This window comes from Rutilus rutilus (genome assembly GCF_951802725.1).
Source record: "Rutilus rutilus genome assembly, chromosome: 7".
NCBI lineage: Eukaryota > Metazoa > Chordata > Actinopteri > Cypriniformes > Leuciscidae > Rutilus > Rutilus rutilus.
The window spans coordinates 13,898,545-13,923,862 of record NC_140221.1 but is presented as its reverse complement, the minus strand read 5'-3'; the positions used below and the strand labels follow the sequence as shown (position 1 = coordinate 13,923,862).

At 41.7% G+C, this 25,318-nt stretch overlaps 1 protein-coding gene across 4 annotated transcripts in view; it reads right to left on the bottom strand.

Moving 5' to 3' along the window:
- Positions 1 to 22,264: 22,264 nt before the first annotated feature.
- abr (ABR activator of RhoGEF and GTPase) overlaps positions 22,265 to 25,318 on the bottom strand; it is a 331,053-nt gene continuing 327,999 nt past the window's right edge. For all 4 annotated transcript variants that reach the window (XM_084412865.1, XM_084412866.1, XM_084412867.1 and 1 more), the window contains 2 exons: positions 24,503 to 24,653; positions 22,265 to 23,655 (listed from right to left, as the gene is read on the bottom strand). In XM_084412865.1, coding sequence (XP_084268991.1) covers positions 23,566 to 23,655; positions 24,503 to 24,653 — 241 coding nt within the window. In that variant the 3' untranslated portion in view covers positions 22,265 to 23,565. The remainder of the gene's footprint in view (positions 23,656 to 24,502; positions 24,654 to 25,318) is intronic.

Sequence of the window (25,318 nt, the reverse complement as noted above, 5' to 3'; positions counted from 1 at the left end):
AACAGGAAAACATCTTCACTTACTGAAGAGTGGTCGAAACTCACCAAGATCATTGAGGCGTCTGCTGAGACTCTAGGCTATACAACAAGGAAGTCACAATACACCGTAATTTGTTTGATGAGAATAACGTCGCCATCCGCAAGCTGCTCCAAGAGTAAAATGAGGCACATGCTGCCTTACTCCACTCGTCAAGTTGTGCCGATCTTCGAAACAAATGGAAACATGCTCGTTATCATGTTCAGAAGGAGCTGCGCCAGATGGAAAATGTCTGGTGGGTAGAAAGAGCAAGATAAATCCAGCAATTTGCTGATTCTAATGACATGCACAACTTTTACTCTGCCATTAAAGCAGTCTGCGGTCCAACACATCATTCTGTGCACCCAGTAAGGTCAAAGGATGGCTCCACTTTGTTCAAGGATCGCAATGATATTCTCCTGCAGTGGGCAGAACATCTGAGGGAATTGCTCAATTGCGATAACTCTGTTGACCGCTCCCTTGACAAACTTGACTAAACTCGATGCCCTTCCATCTTTTTATGAGGTAGCCTAATATGCAAAGCTGTGAAGTGACTAAAAAATCATAAGTCTGCAGGCCCCAATGGCATTCCTGATGAAATCCTTAAGCATGGAGGCCCTTGTCTTTTGCATCGCTTGCACCATTTTATTACCAGTGCTTGGACCTCCGGCAAAATACCACCGCAGTGGAAGGATGTAAATATCATCTCAATATATAAACGTAAGGGAGACAAAGCCGACTGCAGCAACAGCAGAGGCATCTCACTTCTCTCCACTGCTGGTAAAGTACTTGCTCGTGTAATGCTTAGCCACCTTCTTTCAAATGTGGCAGATGCTATTCTTCCAGAATATCAATGTGACTTCAGGCGCAGTTGTGGTACTCTAGACATGATCTTCATTGCAAGACTGCGCAAGAAAAATGTAGAGAGCAGCACAAGGATAGGATTATCAGATTGTCCTCTGACCGGATGCCACTGCAGCTGCTGAATGGTGAGCTCCTGCAAGGACAGCGAGTGGGCCGCCATAAAAAAACGTTATGTGGATCATCTGAAATTTATACTGAAGGCCTGTGGCATCCCACTAACGTCCCTCAAAGGTCTGGTGGCTGACAGAGTCGCCTGGAAGTCCGCCTGGAAGTCTACCTGTAAGACGTTTAATAGGCGTTCCCTCTCGGGAGCAGGTAGAGTGTTGCGCATGTGCATTTTTTCAAAAAGTGGAGAGGGTGGTTCTTTTCTAAAATTCGGGAAAATCCTCCACTATACCTTTAATGGTTTATTGTTATTTTTTTATTGCAAACTTAAATGGCCCATGATAAAAGAAATATGGAGAATGATGGCCCAACACAAATAGTTTAAAATTAAGATTTTGTAGTTAAAACACTTAAAATAAGTATTTTATGGTTTTATTGTTTCAGGGTGGGCTTGTGTGTATATTGTCAAGTGTTTCTTCACTTAGGGAAGAGGAAAAGGGATTGTGATTTCCTTGATGTGCTGAGGGGCATGGAAGATGCTAACCAGGCCGCCCTGCAGCTTGGACAAGAACAGCATGACAAATATATGCAGCTGAGGAAAGAGAGATGAGGAGGCAAGAGTTGGCATTCCTGCAGTCGGAAGCTGAAGAAAGCAGACAGCAGCAGAAGGACTTTCAGGCCGGGTTTCTGTCTGTTCTTAGACAGTTTGCTCAGTCATTCAAAAAGTAGCCACAATGCCCAGCCACTTGACTGAACACTGTCTCTGGAGTTTGCACTTGAAATTGCACATTTGTATTTTATTGTTTTCTTTGCACAATTGGCATTTATCATTTTTATATATTGTTTGCATTCCTGCAGTCGGAAGCTGCAGAGGGACTTTCATGCCAGGTTTCTGTCAAGTCAAGTCAAGTTACCTTCATTTATATAGCGCTTTTAACAATATGAATTGTTTCAAAGCAGCTTTACAGTGATAATAGGAAATTACAGTAACAGAGATTGTTTTGGCTTTACAGCAGCTCTAGAATAAAGTTATTGTCCAGCTAAAGTTAGTTTTGATTGATTCACTTCCGTTGCGAAGATCATTAGATAACTTAGGGGCCGCTAACACGACACCGTTTTAACAGAAAACCCTCAACGCACAAAACAGTGCCTGGTGGCTCAAGAACGCACTCTCGGAAATAGGTTCCAAGGTGCAAACGATTATCAGTTATCTCTGCGCAAACCTACGCAACCTCTGCACAAACACCGACGTCACGCACATGCGCATTACGTGTTCAGTCCATAGGAATGCTGAACAACCTCATAACAGTCACTTATGAAAAAACATTTTATATTTATTATGACAGAGCCCAATATAAAAAAATAACTACAAATAACAATTGTAGCTTTATTATGTTTCTATATTCACTGATCAAGTGTCAGCTTTCTGAAGATACTTTGGTTAAGTGTGTAGTCACAAGGACAAATGAGCAGCAATCATTTTATTTCAGGCATATCATTTATGCTCTCTCTGTACAAATTGGGGGTGATAACAGAATAAATGAAAACCAAAGCATGATTCAGAAGTAAATCATTTTACAATCAAAGAAAGTGTTACGCAGCAAAAACAATGTACAACAGGTGTTTACAGCATAAAAAAGCACATTACAGCCCCTGAAGTTTCTGGTCTGTAGTCAAGTCAAGTCACCTTTATTTACATAGCACTTTTTACAATACAGATTGTATCAAAGCAGCTTCACAGTGATAACATGAAAATAATACAACAAAGTTTGTTTCTAGAAGAAAATTGCGTCATCGTCCACCTTAAGTAAGGCAGATCAATAATATTGTTGAATATTAAATGTCCCCAACTAAGCAAGCCAAAAGCCAAGGCAACAGTGGCAAGGAACCAAAACTCCATCAGGTGACAGAATGGAGAAAAAAAACCTTGGGATAACCCAGGCTCAGTCGGGGGCCAGTTCTCTTCTGGCCAACGAGCGAACAGTGTATGATTATGATCCAGGCAGCATTACAGGTCAGAAGTCAGATTGGTCGTGTCGATGAGGCCTTCACAAGGCTGATGAGGCTGGCACTTCAGGCATGCGTCATGGATGGGTCCAGGTGCAGGTCCACCATCTGATCTGGATACGGCCGGGATCCAGCTGACTTCAGTCACTTGTCACAGTCACTGGTTGACACTTCAGGACTGCGTTGTCATCATGTCCAGGCACAGGCCCTTCATCGGATCTGGATACGGCCTGGATCCGGCAGACTGCAGTAACCCTCGGATAAACAGAGAGACTAATATTAGCGTAGACGCCATCCTTATTATGATGTAACAAGTACATCAGGATTTATGGGGAGTGTTCCCGGTTCCGGCTGACATAAACTATGCAGCCTAACATTGAATTATAAAAGTCTATAATGTGTTATGTGTATGCTAGGTCAAAGAGATGTGTTTTTAGTCTAGATTTGAACTGACAGAGTGTGTCTGCTTCCCAGACAATGTTAGGAAGATTGTTCCAAAGTTTTGGTGCTAAATAGGAAAAGGATCTACCGCCAGCAGTCGATTTTGATATTCTAGGTATTATCAACTGGCCGGAATTTTGAGATCTCAATAGACGTGAAGGACTATTATGCGTTAAGAGCTCACTCAAGTACTGTGGAGCTAAACCATTAAGTGCTTTGTAAGTGATCAGCAATATTTAAAAATGTATACGATGTTTAATAGGGAGCCAATGCAGTGTTGACAGAACAGGGCTAATATAGTAATACTTCCTGGTTCTGGTAAGAACTCTAGCTGCTGCATTTTGGACCAGCTGTAGTTTGTTTATTAAGCGTGCAGTGCAACCACCCATAATAGCATTACAATAATCTAGCCTTGATGTCATGAACGCATGGACTAATTGTTCTGCATTTTTCATTGACAGCATATGACGTAATTTAGATATATTTTTAAGATGAAAGAATGCGGTTTTAGAGATGCTAGACACGTGACTTTCAAATGAAAGATTGGTATCAAAGAGCACACCCAGGTTCCTAACCGACGACGAAGGTTTGACAGAGCAGCCATCAAGTGTTAGACAGTATTCTAGATTATTACGTGAGGATATTTTTTCTCTGTTTTCTCAGAATTTTTTCAGTCTGTAACCAGTGATACTGCAGTTTACTATATTGTAGTTAAAAATGTCATCAGACCTCTGCATGCATCTAGACCCTAGGCCTCTACAGTGGATGGCAGTGCACCGTCAGGCTGGTGGAATGTACTCATAACCCATTCTTCTCTGAGCTCATCACCATTCATTTCACAGAGGTTATGCAGAACACAACATGCTATCACCAGGGATTTGACCTTGTGTGTATTGCAGTCATATCGTTTTAGCAAACACCTCCATCTTCCCTTTAGTCTGCCGAAAGCATTCTCAACCATCACCCTGGCTCTGCTTTTTTTCTGGTTGCACACAAGTTGTTGGGGTGTCAGTCGTCCGTTGTCGTGAAAGGTTTCATCCACCAGCTCTTCAAAGGATAGGCTAAATCAGCAAGGACATAGTACCACACATCATGTCCACAAATGTTGTTAGTTACATCAGGTAGTAACAAACCCCTATCCACTAGGTCCCACAATCCTGACAAATGCAGCACTCTGGCATCATGCAGGCTCCCTGGCACTCCTAAAAAAAACATTTCAAAAGAGACCCCTTCCATCCACAACAGCCTGTAGGATGATTGAATGCCAGCCCTTTCGGTTGAAGTACTCGGTGTGGTACTTCTCTGGTGATGTGTGATCCATCAATTGCACCTACACACTGTGGCAAACCCCATCTGCGCTCAAAATATGCCGCCATTTCTTTTAACTTTTCATTGTTTGGTAACTGGATAACTTCTTGCATGAGTACCTTCTCAACAGATGAGAAGAAATCGTGAAAACAAGTGACACACAGTAGCAACTCCTACTCCAAATAAATGAGAGATGCCTCTATACTCTGAGCTGGTCGCAAGTTTCCACAGTGCAATGGCGATTCTTTTTTGAATGGATACACAATGTCGGTAGTTTGTGTCATGTCTCTCCAGTTGGGGTTGTAATCGACGACAGAGGTACAGAAAAGTATCCATAGACATCCAGAAATTCTTTATCCACTGTGCTTCGGTGAAAGTTAGAATCACGCTGTCCCACCATCCCGTTGTTCCATTGTGTATCCAAACTAATCGCGAAACATGACGCATTCGATAGAACTCGCATATCTAAAAGACACAAAAGTGGAAAAAAATAAGTTGATGTAATCGATAATAACATTATTCACAACTCTGGTTCATTTTGATGGATTCATTTCTTACCAATCTTGTTCTTTCTGCCTGATGGCGCGCGCTCATCCCAGCCATCTCACGGTCAATGTCCGCAATAGCTGATAACATACGCTGTCTAATTTTATATCTAGCATTACGAGCTTTCTGAATACGCTTTAGTAGGGCTGGGTACCGAGTTCGATACTTTTTAGGTACCGACCGAATTGCCTCGATACTATCGAGTATCGAAAAATGACTTGTTTTTCGATACCAGATTTCGATACCTAAGGGGTTAACTCGTCAACGTCAGTGCTAAAACAAATACATATGAAATGCACAACGACACGCCTAAATTCGCTCACGCACATACACGCAAACTCTACACACACGAGACGCGCGCAACTCTCCGCACATACTCTATATGAGACGCGCGCGCGCACACAAACTGTCCACGCACATTCTCATGAGACGCGAGCCTATGGACGCAAGCACACACACACACAAACTCGCGCACATACTCAATGACACGCAAGCACACACACTCACAATACCCTAAAGATGTGGAAAAGTCGATCAAAAGTGTGGCTACATTTCTCCAGGCTCGATGCCAACAGCGCGCGATGCAGTATTTGTGGTAAAATAATGGCTGCAAAGACGGTACCGCGACAGATATGATGAAGCCCTTGACATGGAGTAAACATAAGAGCAGAAAGTTGCTGCGTCTTCGACTGGTAAATGAAGAGATACCTTGTTGATCACTCTGACTGTGTTTATATTGCAATAATGACCTACTGAATGTACACTGCCGTTCAAAAACGTGTTGGTCAGAATTTTTTTTCAGTAAGCATGCATTAAAGTGATCAAAAATGACCTTCCAAAAACTGTTTTCATATTTCAGCTTTGACAACACAGGAATAAATTACATTTTGAAATATATTCAAATAAGATTTTAAATTGTAATACTATTCCACAATATTACAAGTTTTACTGTATATTTGATGAAATAAATTCAGCTTTGGTGAGCATGAGCTCTTTATAAAAAAAATATTTTGTACCTTATGTATATGTATAAGGAATATTTTGTTCCTTTGTGCTTTTTTTGTTCCTTTGTGCACTAAGGAGCATGAGTCAAACTGAAAAAATAAAACCAAAGTTTTTCTGAGGTAATGTGTTATGTAATCTTGTTAAAATGGATTTCATAAAATTGGTATCGAAAAAAGTATCGATCAGGAACCGGTATCGAAATCAAGGTATCGGTATTGGTATCGAAATTTTTTGAACGATACCCAGCCCTACGCTTTAGTATCAGTGCTCGTCTCTTTTCTGTCGTTTTGTTAATTACCTCGTTAGTAAACCAATACATCACAAACAAAAGCAGCACAGCTTGAATCTCCTCCATACTTGTTATTAACGTGTCGCTCAAAAATGATTACTGTCCATCACAGACTGGGAGGAGCAGTCGCGCACAGTTCTACGTCACCAGACTAATTTGCATAATCTTCCTGATACTTTAGACTGTGGTGTAAACGCAGAAAGCAACTGGTCTGGGGCAAAAAAAGTTCCTGGGAAAAAAAGTTCCTGGGACAAATTGTTCCGGGTTTTCGGTGGAAAGAGCAGCATCTTTGAATTATGTGTTATATTTTTAAGCATTTGAATTGTCACATGTTGTGCATGCAAAATTAGGAAACGCGAATGTAAACTGAATTTGCAGCCACGTTTCAAATGATCAATATGCCTGCATAGACTTCAGTGAAATGTGCCCTGGTTTCTCTCCGTGTTCAGGGGCCTGGGGCCTCATGTATAAAACTTTTCGTAGATTTCATCCTAAAAGTGCGTATGCACAAAAGCTACATTTTGCGTACGCACAAACTTTTTCAGGTTTATAAAAGCCTGCGTACACCAGAACCTGTGCAAAATTCCCTTTATAAAACCCAGGCAGTCAGCGGAAGATTGTGTGTACATGCGTCTCCACCCCATCTCCTCCCTGAAATAACCATATATGGGGCCTAGTTTTACTATGCATAAGGTCATCATTTCCATGCATATTCCATCCACGTGATACCATGTTCAATGGTACAAGGCATTAAGAAAATAGGCTTGTTTGAGATGGGCCTTGCCTCGCCTGAAATGTATGCGAGAGTAGGCGGCTGCAGTGGGGGACGGAATGAAAAAAGCACAGGCAAGCCGGGCAGTTTTCTCTTCTCGCAGTGGATCTGACACCTGTTAGATCAAAGATGGATATTGTGGGATTCACGTGATTCACGCCCGTGCAGAGTGTTGCTAATAAACTGGATGTAATTTAAGTTCTGTTGCTTTTATATGAAAATAAAAATAATGAACAAGACACCCAAAGTACTTGTTATTTAATCCCATTCCAAATACGTGTTTATCAGTCTTTTGTATTTTCTTTAATACAGATGTGTGTTTTTTTTTTTTTTTTATAAAAATTACATCACATAACCCATATAGAGATCTGAAAAGAAAAAGATAGAAAAAGAAAGGATTGCATCTGTGTAAAACCTAGGAATTAACTTAAAGGTAATTTCTCTCATTTTGTTAGTTATCTGGTATTTGTGAGGTAATGTCCAAACTTTTTTTCCAGGGAATGTCATTTACAAAACCATTCTCATAAGAAATTACATATGGCATAGAAACAGACTCCTCCTGAAACAAGACTCAAATTTTCTTATTGTTTTTTTTTATTATTTAGATGAAGAAAAGCACTGTTTACCTACAAATGTCTTACACAGATCCACTGAGCGACAAAGAGATGAAAAAGAAAATCCTTTAAAAACCATGAGAACTCCTTGTGGCACTTCATCAGCCACAATTGCAAACTCTTTTGGAGTAACATGAATTCCATGCTTTACCAAGAACTCAGAATAATTACAAATTGAACCATTTTGATTGAAAAGTTGAGATACAAAAATAATTCCATTTTTAAAACAACTATCAAAGAAAAGAGATTTATGTTTACAGTAGGTCCTTATTATTCCACATTATATAGGAGTGAGATGTAAAATTGTGTTTAAAGATGAGGGACCAAACTAATAACATTTGCCTATGAAAAAGGGATAATTTGATAGGGATTTTCATTATGTTATAATTACAGGTTAATAAGAATTTTAAACCCCCTAGTTTGGAAAAAATAACATTAGGGATCAGATTCCAGATAGATGTGGCCTTATTAATAAAGTTCTTTATCCAATTTATTTTAAAGGTGTTGTTTAAAGTGGTCAAATCAAGAAAGATTAAATCCCCCCTCTCAATGGTATTCTCAAACATAAGTACAGATTTTCTGACAAAATTAGTTTCATTCTTCCAAACAAAGCTGAGGAGCATTGTATACATTTTTTTAAGAATGGCGGTGTCGACACTCAAAGAAAGAGCAGCGTATGTTAACCTTGACAAGCCCTCAGCTTTGGCTAGTAAAATTCTTCCCTTTAATGACAGTGTCACGGTCACCAGCTCTGTCACCTGAACTGCACTTCACTTCACAGCATCCCTCATGTTTCCCACCTGCACACCATCAGCCATCACCTAATTACATCAGCACCTGCACCTCTTCATCAGCACTCCCTATAAAGAGACATTTCTCTTTGCACTCTCTTGTGTGGTCTCGTCTAACCATGTACAGACTCATCTCTTGCTGCAACTCCTGTTACCAGCCTGAGACTTGCCTACCTGACTAACCGTCTTCGGATGTCAGTCTTCTGTCGTCTGATCCTGAGCCGTTGTGTGTGTTCAGCCTGTACCATTCTTCAACCACCTGCACCTGTGATCATCATATTCTACCCAGCTAAGTCACAGTGCAACTGCTTGAACCTCTCATTCACCCTTCCATCGACCAGTGTTTGTTCCCTGCATCCATATTAATAAACTTTGTTCCTACTATCACCTGTCTGTTCTCTTCCGTTGTGTGAAAGACAGATCTCACTGGAGCCATCTATAATGTTTTTTCTGTGTACTCTCAATTAGTGGATTCAAATGTGCATGGCATGTTTCTAGTTAATTTTTTTAAATAATAATATCTAAATAGGATACCTGATCTCTAATTTGAATATTACAAATTTGTGACAAATTACACTCTTTGATGGACATCAATTCACATTCCGAAAGGTTCAAGACTAAGCCTGAAGCTTTGGAGAATTACTGGATATACTCTAGTGCTAACTGAACTTGGTTAGCATCATGCAAAAAAAGTGTGGCATCATCAGCCAACTGACTGATGAGTATCTGTTTGTAAGCAATAGAGATACCACGAAGACCACTATTAAAACCATAAGAAGCAAATATCTGGGAAACTTGTAAAAACAAATGCTTGTCTAATACCATGTGATAAGTAAAACCTAGGAGAAGTACCATATTTTAATTTGATTGTACTATTACAATTGTAATAGAGTTCTTACCGCCTTAAAAAAATACTTTGCACCAAACTTTTGCACCGATTTAAAAAAAATGTTCTACTGAATCAAAAGCTTTATAAAAATCCAGGAAAAGAATAAAACTACTATGTTCCACCAAATTGCTATAATCAAATAAATCTAAAACTAATCTAATGTTATTCATAATGTGTCGGTCTCTCGTAAATCCAGACTGAGTCTCATCTATAACGCTATCCAAACATTCTTTAAGTCTTTTAGCAAATATTATGGCAACATTTTTATAATTGTTGTTAAGGAGTGTGATGGGTCGCCAATTGTCCAAATTGGTAAGATCTTTCTTTGGTTTAGGAATTAGTGTGATGATACCCTGCGTTGACGTAGGAGGTAAAGCTTCTTTATCAATACTCTCTTTAAAAACATTTGTTAAAAAAGGAGAAAGTTCATCAGCAAATAATTTGTACAGCTCAGCTGTAAGTCCATCACATCTTGGGGACAGAGGTGGGAGTAGAGTATCCAAAAACTGTACTCAAGTAAAAGTACAAGTACTTATAGAAATATTTACTCAAAGTAAAAGTAAAAGTAATAATCTTAATAGTTACTTGAGTAAGAGTAAAAAAGTATCCAATGAAAAAAACTACTGAAGTAGCGAGTTACTAGTTACTTCGGATCATATAGGCATATATATATATATATATATATATATATATATATATATTATATTTAAGTTCAGTAATTTCACTTTAATGACAATTAATAGGTACTTTTCATTGCCATTTAAGTGAAATAAATGAACATAAACATACAAGCTTGATAAAAATGCTCTTTTAGAAGAATTTCAGATGGTACTTAGAGGCTTTTGCATCGGAAGTCGTCATTTATATAAAATGATATTATTTAGATTTTTTTTATTTAAATGACTATTATTATCATAAGTAGATAGGCTATCTTTGCAACAAAAACAGAAGAGACAAGCATTATTTCTGCCATCTGTATAGCCCGAAAATCATTGCCTGTCCTTTGGTTTGTATAATAGTAACTTATACAACTACATTTGGATTATTAGACAATGTCGAAATAAAGTGAATCTGCAGAGTGTTGCATTCTAAGGCATGTAATTGACACAGAGAAGAGAGAGTTAAAACTCTTCACAGTGCTCGCGCTCATGACTGCTACTTAACATCTGAACACACAAAAAAAAAAGAACATCGACGGATCTCCTTCTGTCTGTTCTCCAAAATATAATCAAATGTATATTTCTGCAAGCATGTTTAAACTGGTTAACTGTGTCTACGGCAGGCAAAGGCATTCGTTTTCAAGTCGAGTTCGCGCGCCACTGCGCAACAATACACACAAACTACCGCGGGATGGCAGGTGTTCATAAACTGTGAACAATGGTAGTTTTATTTAATGTATATGTCCAAAAAACGGGTAATGTCATACTTTCTAGTAGTGCTATCGTGGCGTAATAATCTGTTTGGTTGTAAAATGTATTACCTGAGTGAATGAAATGAAATCGAATATATCGTCCTGTGGAATCATTCATTCACAGACAGCTTACGAAGATGTTCAACTAATAAAGATCTTCATCGCTGGCAAAAATATGATGCATTTGAAAATTTGTTCTCACTTGACTGTACTGTAGGTCCACTGCCACCTCATCTAAAGCTCTTGATGTTCTTAAATCTTCCTGTTACGACTCCGAGTCGAGTGTGAATTGAAATCGCTTCAGACGATTCAGTGCATGCAGGAACTGAACAGATCATTCAAACTGATTCGCGAACCGATTTAGACAGATCTGCCAACTTGTTCCCATTCAGTCGGTCAACTCGGTACAACACATGACTATGGGATATCGCGCTCTAGCGCCATCTGCTGAAGACACCTTTATTCACGCCTGAAAGGCTAATGATGCATGACGACGTGGGCGGTGCCACATGCCCACAGCATATAAATGCAGTCGTATGCGTCATTCCCTTTGTTCTTCAGCTCTTCACCGTGCTGCTAGAACGCCATCATGCCACAATCTTCATAGGAAAAGCCCACGGTGGTGATTCCTATTGAAAGGCACAAACAGAGAAATGTATTAAAAGTTTAAGTTGAGCATTGCTAACTAAAAACTAATAAGTCTCTTTCTCTGGGAAAAATGGCTAACAACAAGAATTCTCGCTCATGCCCAATGGCATGTGGGTACCTGTTGTCTGAAAAAGATACACACGAGCACTGCCCGGTGTGTCTGGGGATTGTCCATGCTAAGCTGGCTCTCTCCGACACGGGAACATGTATACACTGCCGACAGCTTCGTCGTTCGACACTCGAGCAACGTATAGCGTTTGTTGAACAAGTACTCAAGAGTACAGCGGACAGACACGGCCCGCTTCTGTCCTCAGGTGCTGCTCCAGATACGGCACTAGCCGGTTTTGAGGCAGGTACGTGGGGCGACCGTATGGAAGCCGGGGAGGTTATGAATGATTTTAATAATGTTCCCCTGATGGCTTCGTTGGAGTGTCGGGAGAAGGACTCTGTCTCACTGGAAGCGGGCGAAGAATTCTTTGAAGATAATTTTCAGCCGGAGCAGGTCGCGGCTTCCCCCTCCCTCTCCGAGGCGATGGGGGGAAGTGAGTTCATGGAGGAGCCCTTCTTTGAACTATATCGAAGGGCGGCAGCAAAGCTGTCGGTGGAATGGCCTGCCCCTCCCCCGGTTCAAAAAAGCTTGCGTTTCGGTGGGTTCTATTTGTCTCAGGTTCAAACTGTGGTAAGGACACATCTGCCGATTTATCCAGACTGTATGGCAGAGCTTACAGCTTCATGGTCAAAACCCATGTCTTCTCCTTCCCCGGTGCCGGGAATGAGTAAGTTCACTGACCTCGAAGGAGCACAGGAAGCAGGGTTAATATCAGCTCCGCCAATGGAGCATTCGCTTGCGACTTACTTGGCTCCAATGCAAAATAGCGGTATCGCGGGCATCCCCACTCTCCCGTCGGGACTGTGTAGGTTCTCGTACAGACAGCTTAGCAGGATTTACAGTGATCAAGCCTGCACGGCTAGAGCCTTGAGCACAATGTCCCTGCTACAAACATATCAGGCTATTTGCTTGGGGGAACTAAGCGATGCCGTGTCAGAGGGTAGATCGTGTGACGAACTTATGGGGGAGGTGAGATCCACAGCTGATTATATACTGCGTACAACACGTTGCGCGTTGGTATCGTTAGGTCATGCGATGGCCAGTACGGTGGTGGCTCAGCGCCATCTGTGGTTGACTCTGGCGAACCTGCCGGAACGAGATCGGAATGCGTTCCTCGGCGCACCAATCTCTACGACGGGTCTATTTGGAGAGGGTCTTGACGCGTTTCAAGCGCGATTTGAAAATTCAAAGAAACAGGCAGAATCTCTCAGGGGTTCAATGCCTAGAAGGTTTAACAGACCAACACAATCGGCTGCTCAGCCAGGGTTTAGGGGGTCGTCTCGACCCCCACCAGCTAAGAGGCCGACTGCTGCAGCGGCAGCGCCGAGACCCAATGCTTGGTAGGTTATACCTAGGCGAACTTATCCACAACATAAACAGCAGGCGGGGTCGGGAAAGAAAGACCCGCCCCCAGCGAAAGGGAAATTTTTCTCCACAGAAAGGAGGGCACGGCCAAATTCCTAGCTCGCAGACGAGGGAGGATCATCGGCCCAGAGGCAGCCGCCTTCTTCTCTCAGTGGAAAAGAAACCTTGCAAAAGAGTGGGTTCAGTTTTGAGTTCAATTTCAATAAAGAAACTTTGTGTTCAGCATTCGATGCCTCATGTTATGATTTGTCAAAACAATCATGCAATGCCTCATGTATTGATTTGTCAGAACAATCAAAATGTATTAATACCACCAAACTCACGAATAAACCATGTGTTGTCGAAGGGGGTAAACGCAGGGACATCCAATATCCAACAATGCTCAATAAGAGAGGTGGGGGTTTCCCCGGTGATGCCGGGAATCCTTGCTGTCAGCCTGGAACGGTGGCAAGCATGCGCACCAACACCATGGGTTCTTCGCACAGTTCAGTACGGTTATCGGCTGCAGTTCCTCTCATGCCCCCCCCGTTTCGGCGGGGTAATTACGACGTCGGTGTCAGGGGAGGCTTCCCCAGTATTAAGAGAAGAAATTCGGGTTCTTCTCAGCAAAGCTGCAATACTTGTTATTACTAACAATACTGTTCCACAGGGAAAAACGGAGGAAGGGTTTTACAGCCGTTACTTCCTCCTCCCAAAGAAAAGTGGGGGCTTACGCCCGATTCTGGATTTACGGCAGTTGAACAAACACCTCAGACGTTACAAATTCAAAATGCTTACAGTGCGTCATCTACTATCCTCTCTGTGTCCCCGGGAATGGTACACATCGGTGGATTTGACCGATGCGTACTTTCATGTCACAATTCACCCGGATCACAGAAAATTTCTGAGGTTCTCCTTCGAGGGGACTGCATACGAATTTCAAGTCCTGCCGTTCGGGTTGTCCCTAGCGCCGCGCACATTCACGAAGTGTGCAGAAGCGGCACTGACTCCGCTGCGTCATCAAGGCATGAGAGTATTCGCCTATTTGGACGATCTACTCCTAGCCACAGACACCAGGGAACAAGCAGTATTGCAAACACAGACCCTTGTCTCCCTGTCACGGAATGGATGAATGTGAGACGAGGATTCAAATGCAGAGGAAATTTATTAACCGGCAGACAAGGTACAAACTCAAAAGCTCAGATTGCAAAATGGGAAGGAAACACCAGGAACAAGCAACTAGGACAAACGAACCAGCACAGGACTACAAACACAGGGAGGCTAAATAGGGGAACAAACAAAGGAGGGTAACGAGAAGGACAGGTGGGACAAATTAACCAATAATCGGATAACAAGATGGGAGGGGATAGACAATAGACCGGAGAGCACATGGCACAAGGAAATAACCTCCATGTGCTCACAACAGACCAAACAACACAAACACATGACAAACCGGGAGTGTCACAGCTCTGTCACAAACCAAGAGAAAACCCAGAACAAGGGTGACAGAACTGTGACACTCCCACCTACGAGATCTGGGATTTTTAATAAATCTCAAGAAGAGCTCCCTGGTTCCGTGTCAGCGGATTTCATATCTCGGTTTAGAGATAGATTCGATAAAGAACACAGCTATGCTGTCGCTTCAAAGAGCCGAGAATTTTCGCAGCTGCCTGAGTCGGTTTCTACTGGGAAGGCGAGTGCGTTTTCACACTGTAGCAACAATGACATCTGCTTTTCACATTAAGTGAATCATGTGGGTGTCAAACACATCGTCTTTGTCCTTAGGAAGACAGCGCTGGTTAATTATTCTCTCGGGGATGATTTTCTGGTGCCCGTGTGGCTGGACTCCCCCCCAGTTCAGCGTGAACTCCCCGTGACTTTATAGACTCGTGACATTCCAACGCACACACACAAACACACTCTGGATTTTGGAAACGGACATTTCCACACACGTGATCCAATAGCAATGTTTTTGATATGTATCTTGTTGATATGATATTTTTATGTGTGTATAATTGGCCAGATAATGTCTGAGGTATCTATGCAACGTTATCATGATAATCAAAATCACTATGCTAGTGATTATGAGGAAATTATGTAACCCTGTATTTCTTTCATGCAAAAACGTCATTCGAGGTGTCAATGTAATGGGAAAAACATGTCGGAGTCGAATCTTGACTGCAAAGTACAATAATATGCATTTATTCCAGGAAATACCATATTTCTAAATATGAATGCTATTTTCGATCTCTCACATGACAGTCAAAGTAGGCGTTTCTTCACGAACAAAGAAACTTTCTTCCCGCCTCAGATCAGAAGATCTGATTTGCTGTTGTCCCAAAAAGAAGGTGTAAACAGATGTCTTTTAAAAAGAAGAGACCTCTTCTTCTCGCTCTCTCTCTCAACTCTCTCATCTCTCATCGCTCGCTCTGACCTCCTCCTCTTCTCCCCGGCGCAACGCTTCTCCAGGAACCTCTGAAAAGGCTCCGGCCTTCTCCTCGGACGAACACAGGTTCGAGTCGTAGCTGCCGTTCTTTGCAACTAAGTTATATTTGCCTCTCCCTTCACGGGAGATGAATCTTATTTTCCGGTAAACGTTACATTCAGTGAGCCTTTTAAACGTCACGCGACACCGGAAGACGCAGCAGAAACCGGACACCATCTGCACTTCCTACCTCAGCATCACTCGAACAGAGAACAAACTTGCAAGTATATTGAATCCTATGAAAGCTGATTCCAGGTGTCTCGTGAACCTAGGTTTCTGTCGGTAATAATTACTTCCCTTCTCTCTATATCTTATTTCTTTCTTTCTTTCTCTCATTATTTTAATTCATTCCGATCACGTCATGTTCTTGTTTGGTTAAATGTTTGTTTGTTTTATTGTTTGCATTTTTACGTACGTTTATATTTGTAGCTCATATAATCTCTAGTTTTACATTTATTAAAATCCATGTATACTTTTAACTGTCTCTGTGTTTGAAAAACCACCTTATAAGTCAATGAAATCAAAGATCTAAGCTACAAGCTCGATATTATAGACTACCTTGAGTAGTTTTGAATTCATAAACTCAGAAAGTTTGATGTTCGTGGCCAGAAGATAAAACTTTCTTGGAGTTGGTAAATACGGTAAATTGATAAAGTAAATGTAAATGCGATTTATGAATTATGACCATGAGTTATGATTATTAATATTTCCAAAATTCCCTATATCCTTGAGCTAATTCGCATTTACCCAGAGTCGTTTACGTTACAACACAGTGTTGAGGCTGCGGGGGTTGATGGCCTCAATAATAACAGTCGTTCGGCTCGGTCTCCTCTTTATGCTGGCGTTCCAGAGATGGGCGCTGAGCACTGGTCTGAATGTCACACGGCATTTAAAGCTATAATAATTCGTTACATTTATATAGCGCTTTTTCTGAGACCTCAAAGCGCTTTACATAGATGGGGGAATCTCCTCAACCACCACCAATGTGCAGCATCCACTTGGATGATGCGACGGCAGCCATATTGCGCCAGAACGCCCACCACACACCAGCTTACTGGTGGAGAGGAGACAGTGATGACGCCAATCAGTATATGGGGATGATTAGGAGGCCATGATGGACAGAGGCCAAGGGGCAAATTTGGCCAGGATGGCAGGGTTACACCCCTACTCTTTTTCGAAGGACATCCTGGGATTTTTAATGACCACAGAGAGTCAGGACCTCGGTTTAACGTCTCATCTGAAGGACGGTGCTCTTTTGGCAGTATAGTGTCCCCGTCACTATACTGGGGCATTAGGACCCACACAGACCACAGGGTGAGCACCCCCTGCTGGCCTCACTAACACCTCTTCCAGTCTTTCTATAGTAGGTAATCCTGTTCAGAAACACTTTTTTTTATACTGGGTGAAATGGTCCTTCCATCCTGAGAGTAGTCAATACATTATGTGTTCAGAAAAAGGAATGAAAACAATCAGACCTCTGTAGCAGCTGCAGGACAGTAAAAACTCTGACCAATCACTGCCATTCGGTGCGAATGTAAAGAACCAATCAGATGCCTTCAGAGCCAGGAGGAGTGTCTTAGCAGTGTCAATCAAGTTCGCGTACGCGCTGATCGCCCCTCTCTTGCACAGCGCGTACCGTCATTCAAAATCAAGATTGCCGGTGTGCCGAGCAGCTGTGCTAATGGCGGACAAACAACCAAAAATGCCAATTTCTCGAGTGGAACCTGCTCATACAACAAAGACAGGTAAACGGAAAAAGACCGATGACGATAAACAAGCCCGTTGGAGCCCATTGACTCAGTGTTAAAACTCTAGCCGCATAACATACAGATAAAATGTCACGCACTGTGCAAAGCAACAATTGAAACCTGCTAACCTTATATCTAGCGACCTTATCCGTCGTCATCGGTGACCCTGCATGTTTACTAGCCTGCGCGTTCACGGCAGGCTCCGCTGTGGGGGGAACTTTACATAACAAAATACATGTTTAACAGCTAGTAGGCCTAACGTTATATGTTATGAATCTTACACGAAATTCATCTTCATCACAGTGCAACTAATGGAAATGGAAAAACGTGTATCAATGCAACCTGTTTTTAGCTTTGCCTTATAGTTATAACTAGCTCGTTAGCGAATCAAAAAATATATATTTTAAACTATTTTAAACCAATATCGATATGATAGCTTGATAGTGAGTAGGTTACTAAAATACATCTTATTTGTTTATATTCATAATGATAAAGTTAGATTTTTTTATTACATGTGATTCTGACATGATGCTACATGCACTGCGCTCCTTCCTCTCCGCTCGTCTCAGGTAAATAATGCGTCTTCCAGCTCAGCTGTCGGAGTCGCGCGTTCATGTGTTTTGGGGGCGTGGCTTTGGAAGGACCCCAGAAGGGAGAGGGTGGACTGAATGGAAATAATGAGCTGTCTTTAAAACAGTCGTTAGAGGTCTACATATACTCGATTTTTATACTCTCTTTTTCAGAATACTTACATTTTAATTATGTATTGATATATACATAAAGTTTAAACAAATTTGAAAAATAAGTTTTTTAGACCGTTCTTACCTACCCCAGCTTTAAACAGACAAGTGACGATAACGCCAGCGTGCGTTCGGGCTCTGGTTCCCTGGGAATCCCCGAGTCTGTTGACAGAGGGAATCCCCCTAGGCAGAGTTACATCACGTGTAGTAGTGACAACAGATGCATCCCTACATGGGTGGGGAGCCCTATGCCGGGGGAGTTCTGTAAGAGGAGAATGGTCATCAACGATGAAGGAGCGTCATATAAATTATTTGGAGTTGCAGGCAGTTCTTCTGGCACTGAAACACTTTGTGCAGCATCTGCACGGCGAACATGTGTTAGTCAGAACGGACAACACGACAGTAATATCATATATAAACAGACAAGGGGGCACACACTCTCTTCCACTGCTGCAAGCAACTAACACAGACACTCCTAATATGGGCCAGCAAACACTTAGCGTCGTCGCTCAGGGCAGTGCATGTCCCGGGCCACCTGAATGGCGGAGCAGACCTGCTATCCCGGGGAGGACCACAGGTCAGGGAATGGCGTTTGCACCCGAGAATAGTGGCGCAGATTTGGGATCGGTTCGGCAGGGCCGAGGTCGATCTTTTTGCATCCAGGGAAAACACGCACTGCCCGCTGTTTTTCTCGATAATAAACAGCAGCGCCCCGCTGGGGGCGGATGCGCTGTCTCATGCATGGCCCAAAACTCTACTGTATGCGTTTCCGCCGGTAGAACTGATACAGCCCACTCTGGACAGAGTGCGTCAGGAGGGTCTGTCACTAATTTTAGTGGCCCCGCGCTGGCCAACGAAAACATAGTACGCATGTATCATGACGCTGCTGTCCGGGACACCGTGGTGTCTTCCCCAATGCAGGGACCTGCTGTCCCAGGCAGAAGGACAGGTTCTACACCCCCGGCCGGAACTGTGGCATCTATGGGCTTACCCGCTGAGAGGGTGAATTTAGTGGCAGCAGGGCTCCCAATTAATGTTGTAGCCACGATACAGAGTGCTAGTGCACCATCAACAAGGGGGCTCTACACGTCGAAATGGCGCATATTTGAACAATGGTGCGGACAAAAGTCTTTATCGCCATTTCAATGCCCGATCGCGGGAATATGAACTTTTCTGCAGGAATTGTTCGAAGAGGGTCGCTCACATTCCACACTAAAAGTTTACTTAACGGCCATTTCGGCCTGTCACAAGGGTATTAATGGGGCCGCGCCGAGCACGCACCCGCTGGCCGTTCGGTTCCTTAAAGGAGCGAAGCGACTGAGACCCGTTACAAAGTCGATGGTACCATCATGGGACCTAACTGTGGTTTTGGAGGCTATGTGTGAACCTCCATTCGAGCCCTTAGAATCATTGAATCTGAGGATGCTGTCTTATAAAACAGCCCTATTGCTCGCGCTGGCATCAGCAAAGCGCATATGGGATCTCCATGCACTGTCAGTGCATCCCTCATGCATCCAGTTTGCACTGGATGGGTCTAGAGTGGTGTTGCGCCCGAACGCTGCGTATACACCAAAAGTCATGTCAGGGGCATATAGTTTGCTCTCGTTCGAGCTGCCAGCTCTGTCGAATCTCTCGATTGACTCAGAGGAAGACAGGAGACTCCATGCGTTATGCCCTGTACGAATTTTACGCAGATATATCGAGCAGACGCAGGCAGTGCGTTCGTCCGACCAGCTTTTTGTGTGTTTTACCAACCCAGTTCGTGGGAAACCGCTGTCTAAACAGCGTCTTTCACATTGGATCGTGGAGGCGATTTCAATTGCATACAAGAGTAAAGGGTTAGCTCCACCGACAGGGGTGCGGGCGCATTCTACAAGAGGCATGGCAACGTCATGGGCGTTGTTTAGAGGGGTGTCAGTAGAAGATATTTGTGCGGCAGCCAGTTGGGCATCACCACACACATTTGTTCGGTTTTACCGACTAGATGTCACTGCTTTGACAGTAGCGCGGTCCGTGCTTACTGCAGGGACTTCAGACCAAGGACCGTCACTCTCTTGAAAAGGGGTCATGTGGCGGTGCTGGTCTCTTACGTTTAGTTCAGTGACTCGGCAGGGCGTGAATATATGTCCCATGGTCATGTGTTGTACCGAGTTGACCGACTGAATGGGAATGTTGAGTTATGGATATAACTACTGTTCCCAGAAGGAGGGAAACGAGGTACAACACCTCTGGGCCCCGCGCAGTCGGAGGCTCGGTGAAGAGCTGGACTAAACAAAGGGAATGACGCATACGACTGCATTTATATGCTGTGGGCATGTGGCACCACCCACGTCGTCATGCGTCATTAGCCTTTCAGGTGTGAATAAAGGTGTCTTCAGCAGATGGCGCTAGAGCGCGATATCCCATAGTCATGTGTTGTACCTCGTTTCCCTCCTTCTGGGAACAGTAGTTATATCCATAACTCAACGTTTGATGAAGTCTTTGAACAGAATCGACTCAAAAGAGTGATTCATTTGTGAATTGAGCATCGCTCAAGCCAAGCCCAGAAAAAGAGATACAGCGCGCTTAAACTACGCATTTAACAACACATATTGCATTAAAATAAAGTAACGAGAGGAACGTCGCCCAATGTAACGAAGTAAAAGTACAGTTTTTTTCATTAGAAATGTTAAAGTAAAAGTACCCACATTCAAATCTACTCTTAAAAGTAACAATTTTCCAAAAAAGTACTCAAGTAAATGTAACGAAGTAAATGTAGGCCTACTTCGTTACTACCCACCTCTGCTTGGCGATTTATTGTTTTCAAGCTCTTAACTGCGCTTTGTACTTTCTCATGATTAACAACTCCATCACAACACATTCTATCACTTTCAGAGATAGCTTTAACATTAATAAATGAATCCAGAAACAAAGTCGATATCTGCTCTGTACATTTTGAACTATAAAGTTTTTTTTTCTAAAAATTGGCACTGAAATTGCCTATATCCTTTGGATCATTTACAATTTTGCCATCAACACATAATTTCTCAATTGTTGAAAGGGTAAAATTTTTCAAAAAAACGTTTTTCAAGCTTAAAGACATATGCAGAATTGAGTTCTCCTTCTTCAAGCCATCTTTTCCTGGATCTTATATAAGCACCCCTAGCCTTCGATAAGTATAAATCACTTAAAATAGTTTGCAAAGCTGCAAGTTCAGATTTCTCCTCCAAAGACAGACAACTAAAGTTACGGGTTTGAGATGATTTCATGATCAGGCTGTCCTCAAGAACTCTACTCTTTTTGGATAAGTTTGCTCCAACTTTCCTTAAATAAACACCAATCTCAAATTTTAGAAGCTCCCAATTGGTACAAAAAGAATTTTGAATGGTACTATACCACTCGTTGCATCCGGACTTATTTATTAGTCCTAACAGTGCAGGGCTAAGACACGCAGTCCCCTTTGGCGGATATCTATCCAAATAATTATGACTTGATACATTAAAGTCTCCTCCCCTATACTAGTATGAAAAAAGCATTAGGGAATTTATTCGACCAATGTGTGAGTTTCTCATTTAACTTGTCAAAGAAAATGTTATTATCCGGAGAAGTATTGTACCCATATATATTTCCCAGAATTATTGTTTGTTGGTTAAGTGAAATCACTAATAAATGAAAGTGGCCCAAACTATCTGAATCTGATCCTAATATATCCCCATCAAATGTATTTCTCAAAATGCTTACTCCAGCAGAGTGTTCAGTGCCATGTGAACTCCAAATATCATTACCCCACTGAGATTTCCACTATTTGTAATCATCTTTAGTTGAATGACACTCCTGAAGGAAACAAAAATCTGACTTTCCATTTGACACTATCCCTGAGCCCTCTGGCGTTAAAAGATATTAATGACAATGACATAAACAACGAACAATATAATGAAAAAAAAAAAAAACAAAGTAACTGAATGAACCAAAAGAGTACAACCGTTCAACTCACTTTCCTCAAAAAGTGCAAACAACCACAAAAAATACCCACCTGGTACTAAAGTGAAAATAACAAAGTTTAAACTTAAATTTCTGTTTTCAAGCATTTTAATAAAACAAAAGACATGCTGTGCTCAAGGTACAATTTTATTTATTTTACTAAAAACGGGGGGGGGGGGGGGGGGGGGGAGTCACATCAACATTTACCCTTGTTAATACAGTATACTCAATATCTTTCCAACAGAAATACAATACACCAGTTTTTAATTTCCTTTTAATCTTATATTAAAATATCAGATAGTTTGCAATCTAACAGTGCTTATGAAGTACGTCACCAGATTTTTTGTTTTTCCCTCTGCTCTGCCAGTGGCTTTCAGCAGTGGAGTAAAATAATAATAATAATAATTAAATAAAATCATAATACAAAAATGAACCTTTGTGTTTTCCTGCCCACTTTTTATCTGACAAGCTGAACATGCAAATAAAGGGCATTAACACAGATCTTTCTACAGAATACACTGAAGCATCACCAGACACTTCAAATTGCAAAGGTGACATTAACATTGTTACCTGACAATGTTTCCTCAAATCAAGACATAAAGTTTAGAATTTTCCAAGTATAATCTTACTACATTGCATATCATGACTTGTCCCAAAAGCTGGCTCATTTAACTGTTATTTTCTCTCTTCTAAAGTATAATCAAGTCTATACCGACAGTTAAAATTAAACAAAAATTGGCCATAAATCGCGAATGAAGGACTCTATAGAGTCTCAAAGTGTACTAGACTGTACAGGCACAATTAACAGTATATATTCATAATAAATATGGCCATTTTTGGCCTGGATATACTTGGACAAGGAAGGTCTGGGATTTTCAGTGTTTTGCCCATAAGGAAAGATTTGCAGCAGATTTTATTTTGAACAAATGCATTTGCTCTCTCTCTCACACACACAGTTCACTGCCCTTCTATCACATGCACAAAAGCTTATGAAACAAAACAAAAACAAATAATATTTATAAAACATGGAAATGCTGATGTTTATTGGAATGTCTCTTGGGGAAGAGAGCAATTGCAGTTCACTTCCAGCCTTGGGATCACTGAACTGGGCTTTAGAGGAGTCGTCACAACAGATGCATCATCCTAGCATGCATCTGCAACTCTGACTAACCAACATCCCAGGACACTAATCTTCAGATGGGACGGTAAACAGGGTGTTTAATGTGGTAGGAAGTGTGTTTGTGTTTGTATTTGTCAGGACTCCTGTGTGATAAGTACATTTCTATAAGGTGATACCGAATCCTGGGCTCGCTCCAGACCACCCTCCTCTCGCTGCAGTTCTTCTCCGTGCTGGAGTGAAGCTTAAGCCCCCTTTACACATGAACATGACTGGAGACAACAAATGCAGGGGAGAGCGGGCACAGTCTCTCAGTGTCCCCCCGCTGGACCATTGGCTTTGCACAGAAGTTATGGGTTAGACGTCAGTTGAGAAATAGAGTGTATTCTTCTTCAGCTCAGCGAAGGATATTGGTGGATGCTGCAGGTAGTACAGCAATACCTGAACCTGTGACAGAGGAGGAAGAGAGAGGATGACTACAGTGATGCAATGATTATCCTGACTCTTAACAATCTCAACCATATGTAAAACTGTCAGCATGATTCACCTGTACCACTAGATGGTACTCCAACTCCTGCATGAACACCACTGTGAGTTTATTCTGAATAAACTGATAAAAACTGGAAACTACTACTTTTTAGGAAAAAACATGCTAGATCTGTTTAGAATCAGTTCAGAACCAGTACTGACTGAAGAAGAGGGAATGAGCACAATAATATGTTCCAACCAGGCACAACAAAAGAGGCCACAATATTTATAGTAATAACAATAATGGTTTTCAAGGACTACAATCAGAAATCTCACTTATCAAACAATATCTTTATTATCTTTTAAATAAAATAAAAAAGTAAATAGATAAATAAAAATATATTAATAAAACAAAATGGTAAAAATAAAGTGCAGCACATGGAAACATTAACAAAGCCCTAGAACTTTCAGTGCATTAAAGAGCAAATAGAAAGAGGAATAAACTTCTTATACGTTTCTAATTAACCTCTTGATGCACGTGACCGCATGAATAAACGAGTGAACTGAAGATGGCCTGGGGTCAGTGTGTTATGACAATATGGAAATCAGGATAATGGATTAATCACAGACCACATCAGTTTCACTGTAATAATGACACACTGAAAGCTATAAGCAGAGCACTGATGTGCATCTTCAAAATGTTAAACACACCAAACCACAACACATTATAGTGATATACAATCTATCCATGCTGGGCATCCACGAGTCCTTTCCATACATTGTAAAACTCTTGACATGAGGATTCACTGTGTAAGTCAGGACTGACCTGTGCCATGACATCATGTGACCAGATGTCGGAGGCCAGCGTGATGTGGGCCTTACTGCTCTCAGACTCTGAGGGTCTCAGCAGAGTTGGGCCAAACACTGTGGCCAAATTATGCAGAGACATCTTATTAACCGGCTCCTTCTCTGCCACCCTAAAATGAGAGGAAACCAAACATCAATACTGTCACATCTCATTAAACAATCATTAAAACCCCTTACCTGTCAGGGATCACTGGTGATCCCAGATTATTTTAGTTCAAAATATGTTTGAGCTTATATATCTCAATATTAATAACAGTCTGGTTAATTTTCAGTCTTGAACTATAAACTCTCAAGTGTTGGGCTTTCTAAATGTATGTGTGTTATGTTTCTATTCAGAATTACTAACCTTTTTATTTTGGGCATTTCATGTATGCAGCACTTGCCAAAATTGGGGGTGATGGGGAAGGGGTTAAGTTGAATGTTTCACAGTTTATGATGACTCAACACATGCACTGTAGCTCAAGTGTGATATACAGAGTTGGCCAGCAGGTGTCTACAATGAGCAGTGTTCATAATGTGCAGTGATTGTAATGTGTTAATTGGTGGCAGTTACAGTTGGCAATAACATCTCTAAATAGATTATTTGTGACAGTCTTTATAAACCTGAGGCCTTGCTTGCTAATTCCCAACGTTTCAGAGAGATTTGTGTGAATTGCGACAGCAGTTTCACATGTACTAAAATAAAACAGAACCCTGTGAATTTATGATGGTGACTTAACTGAACTGATGTTGATATAAGGTGTCTGGCTTTAAAGAGTCAATGTAAACAACATTT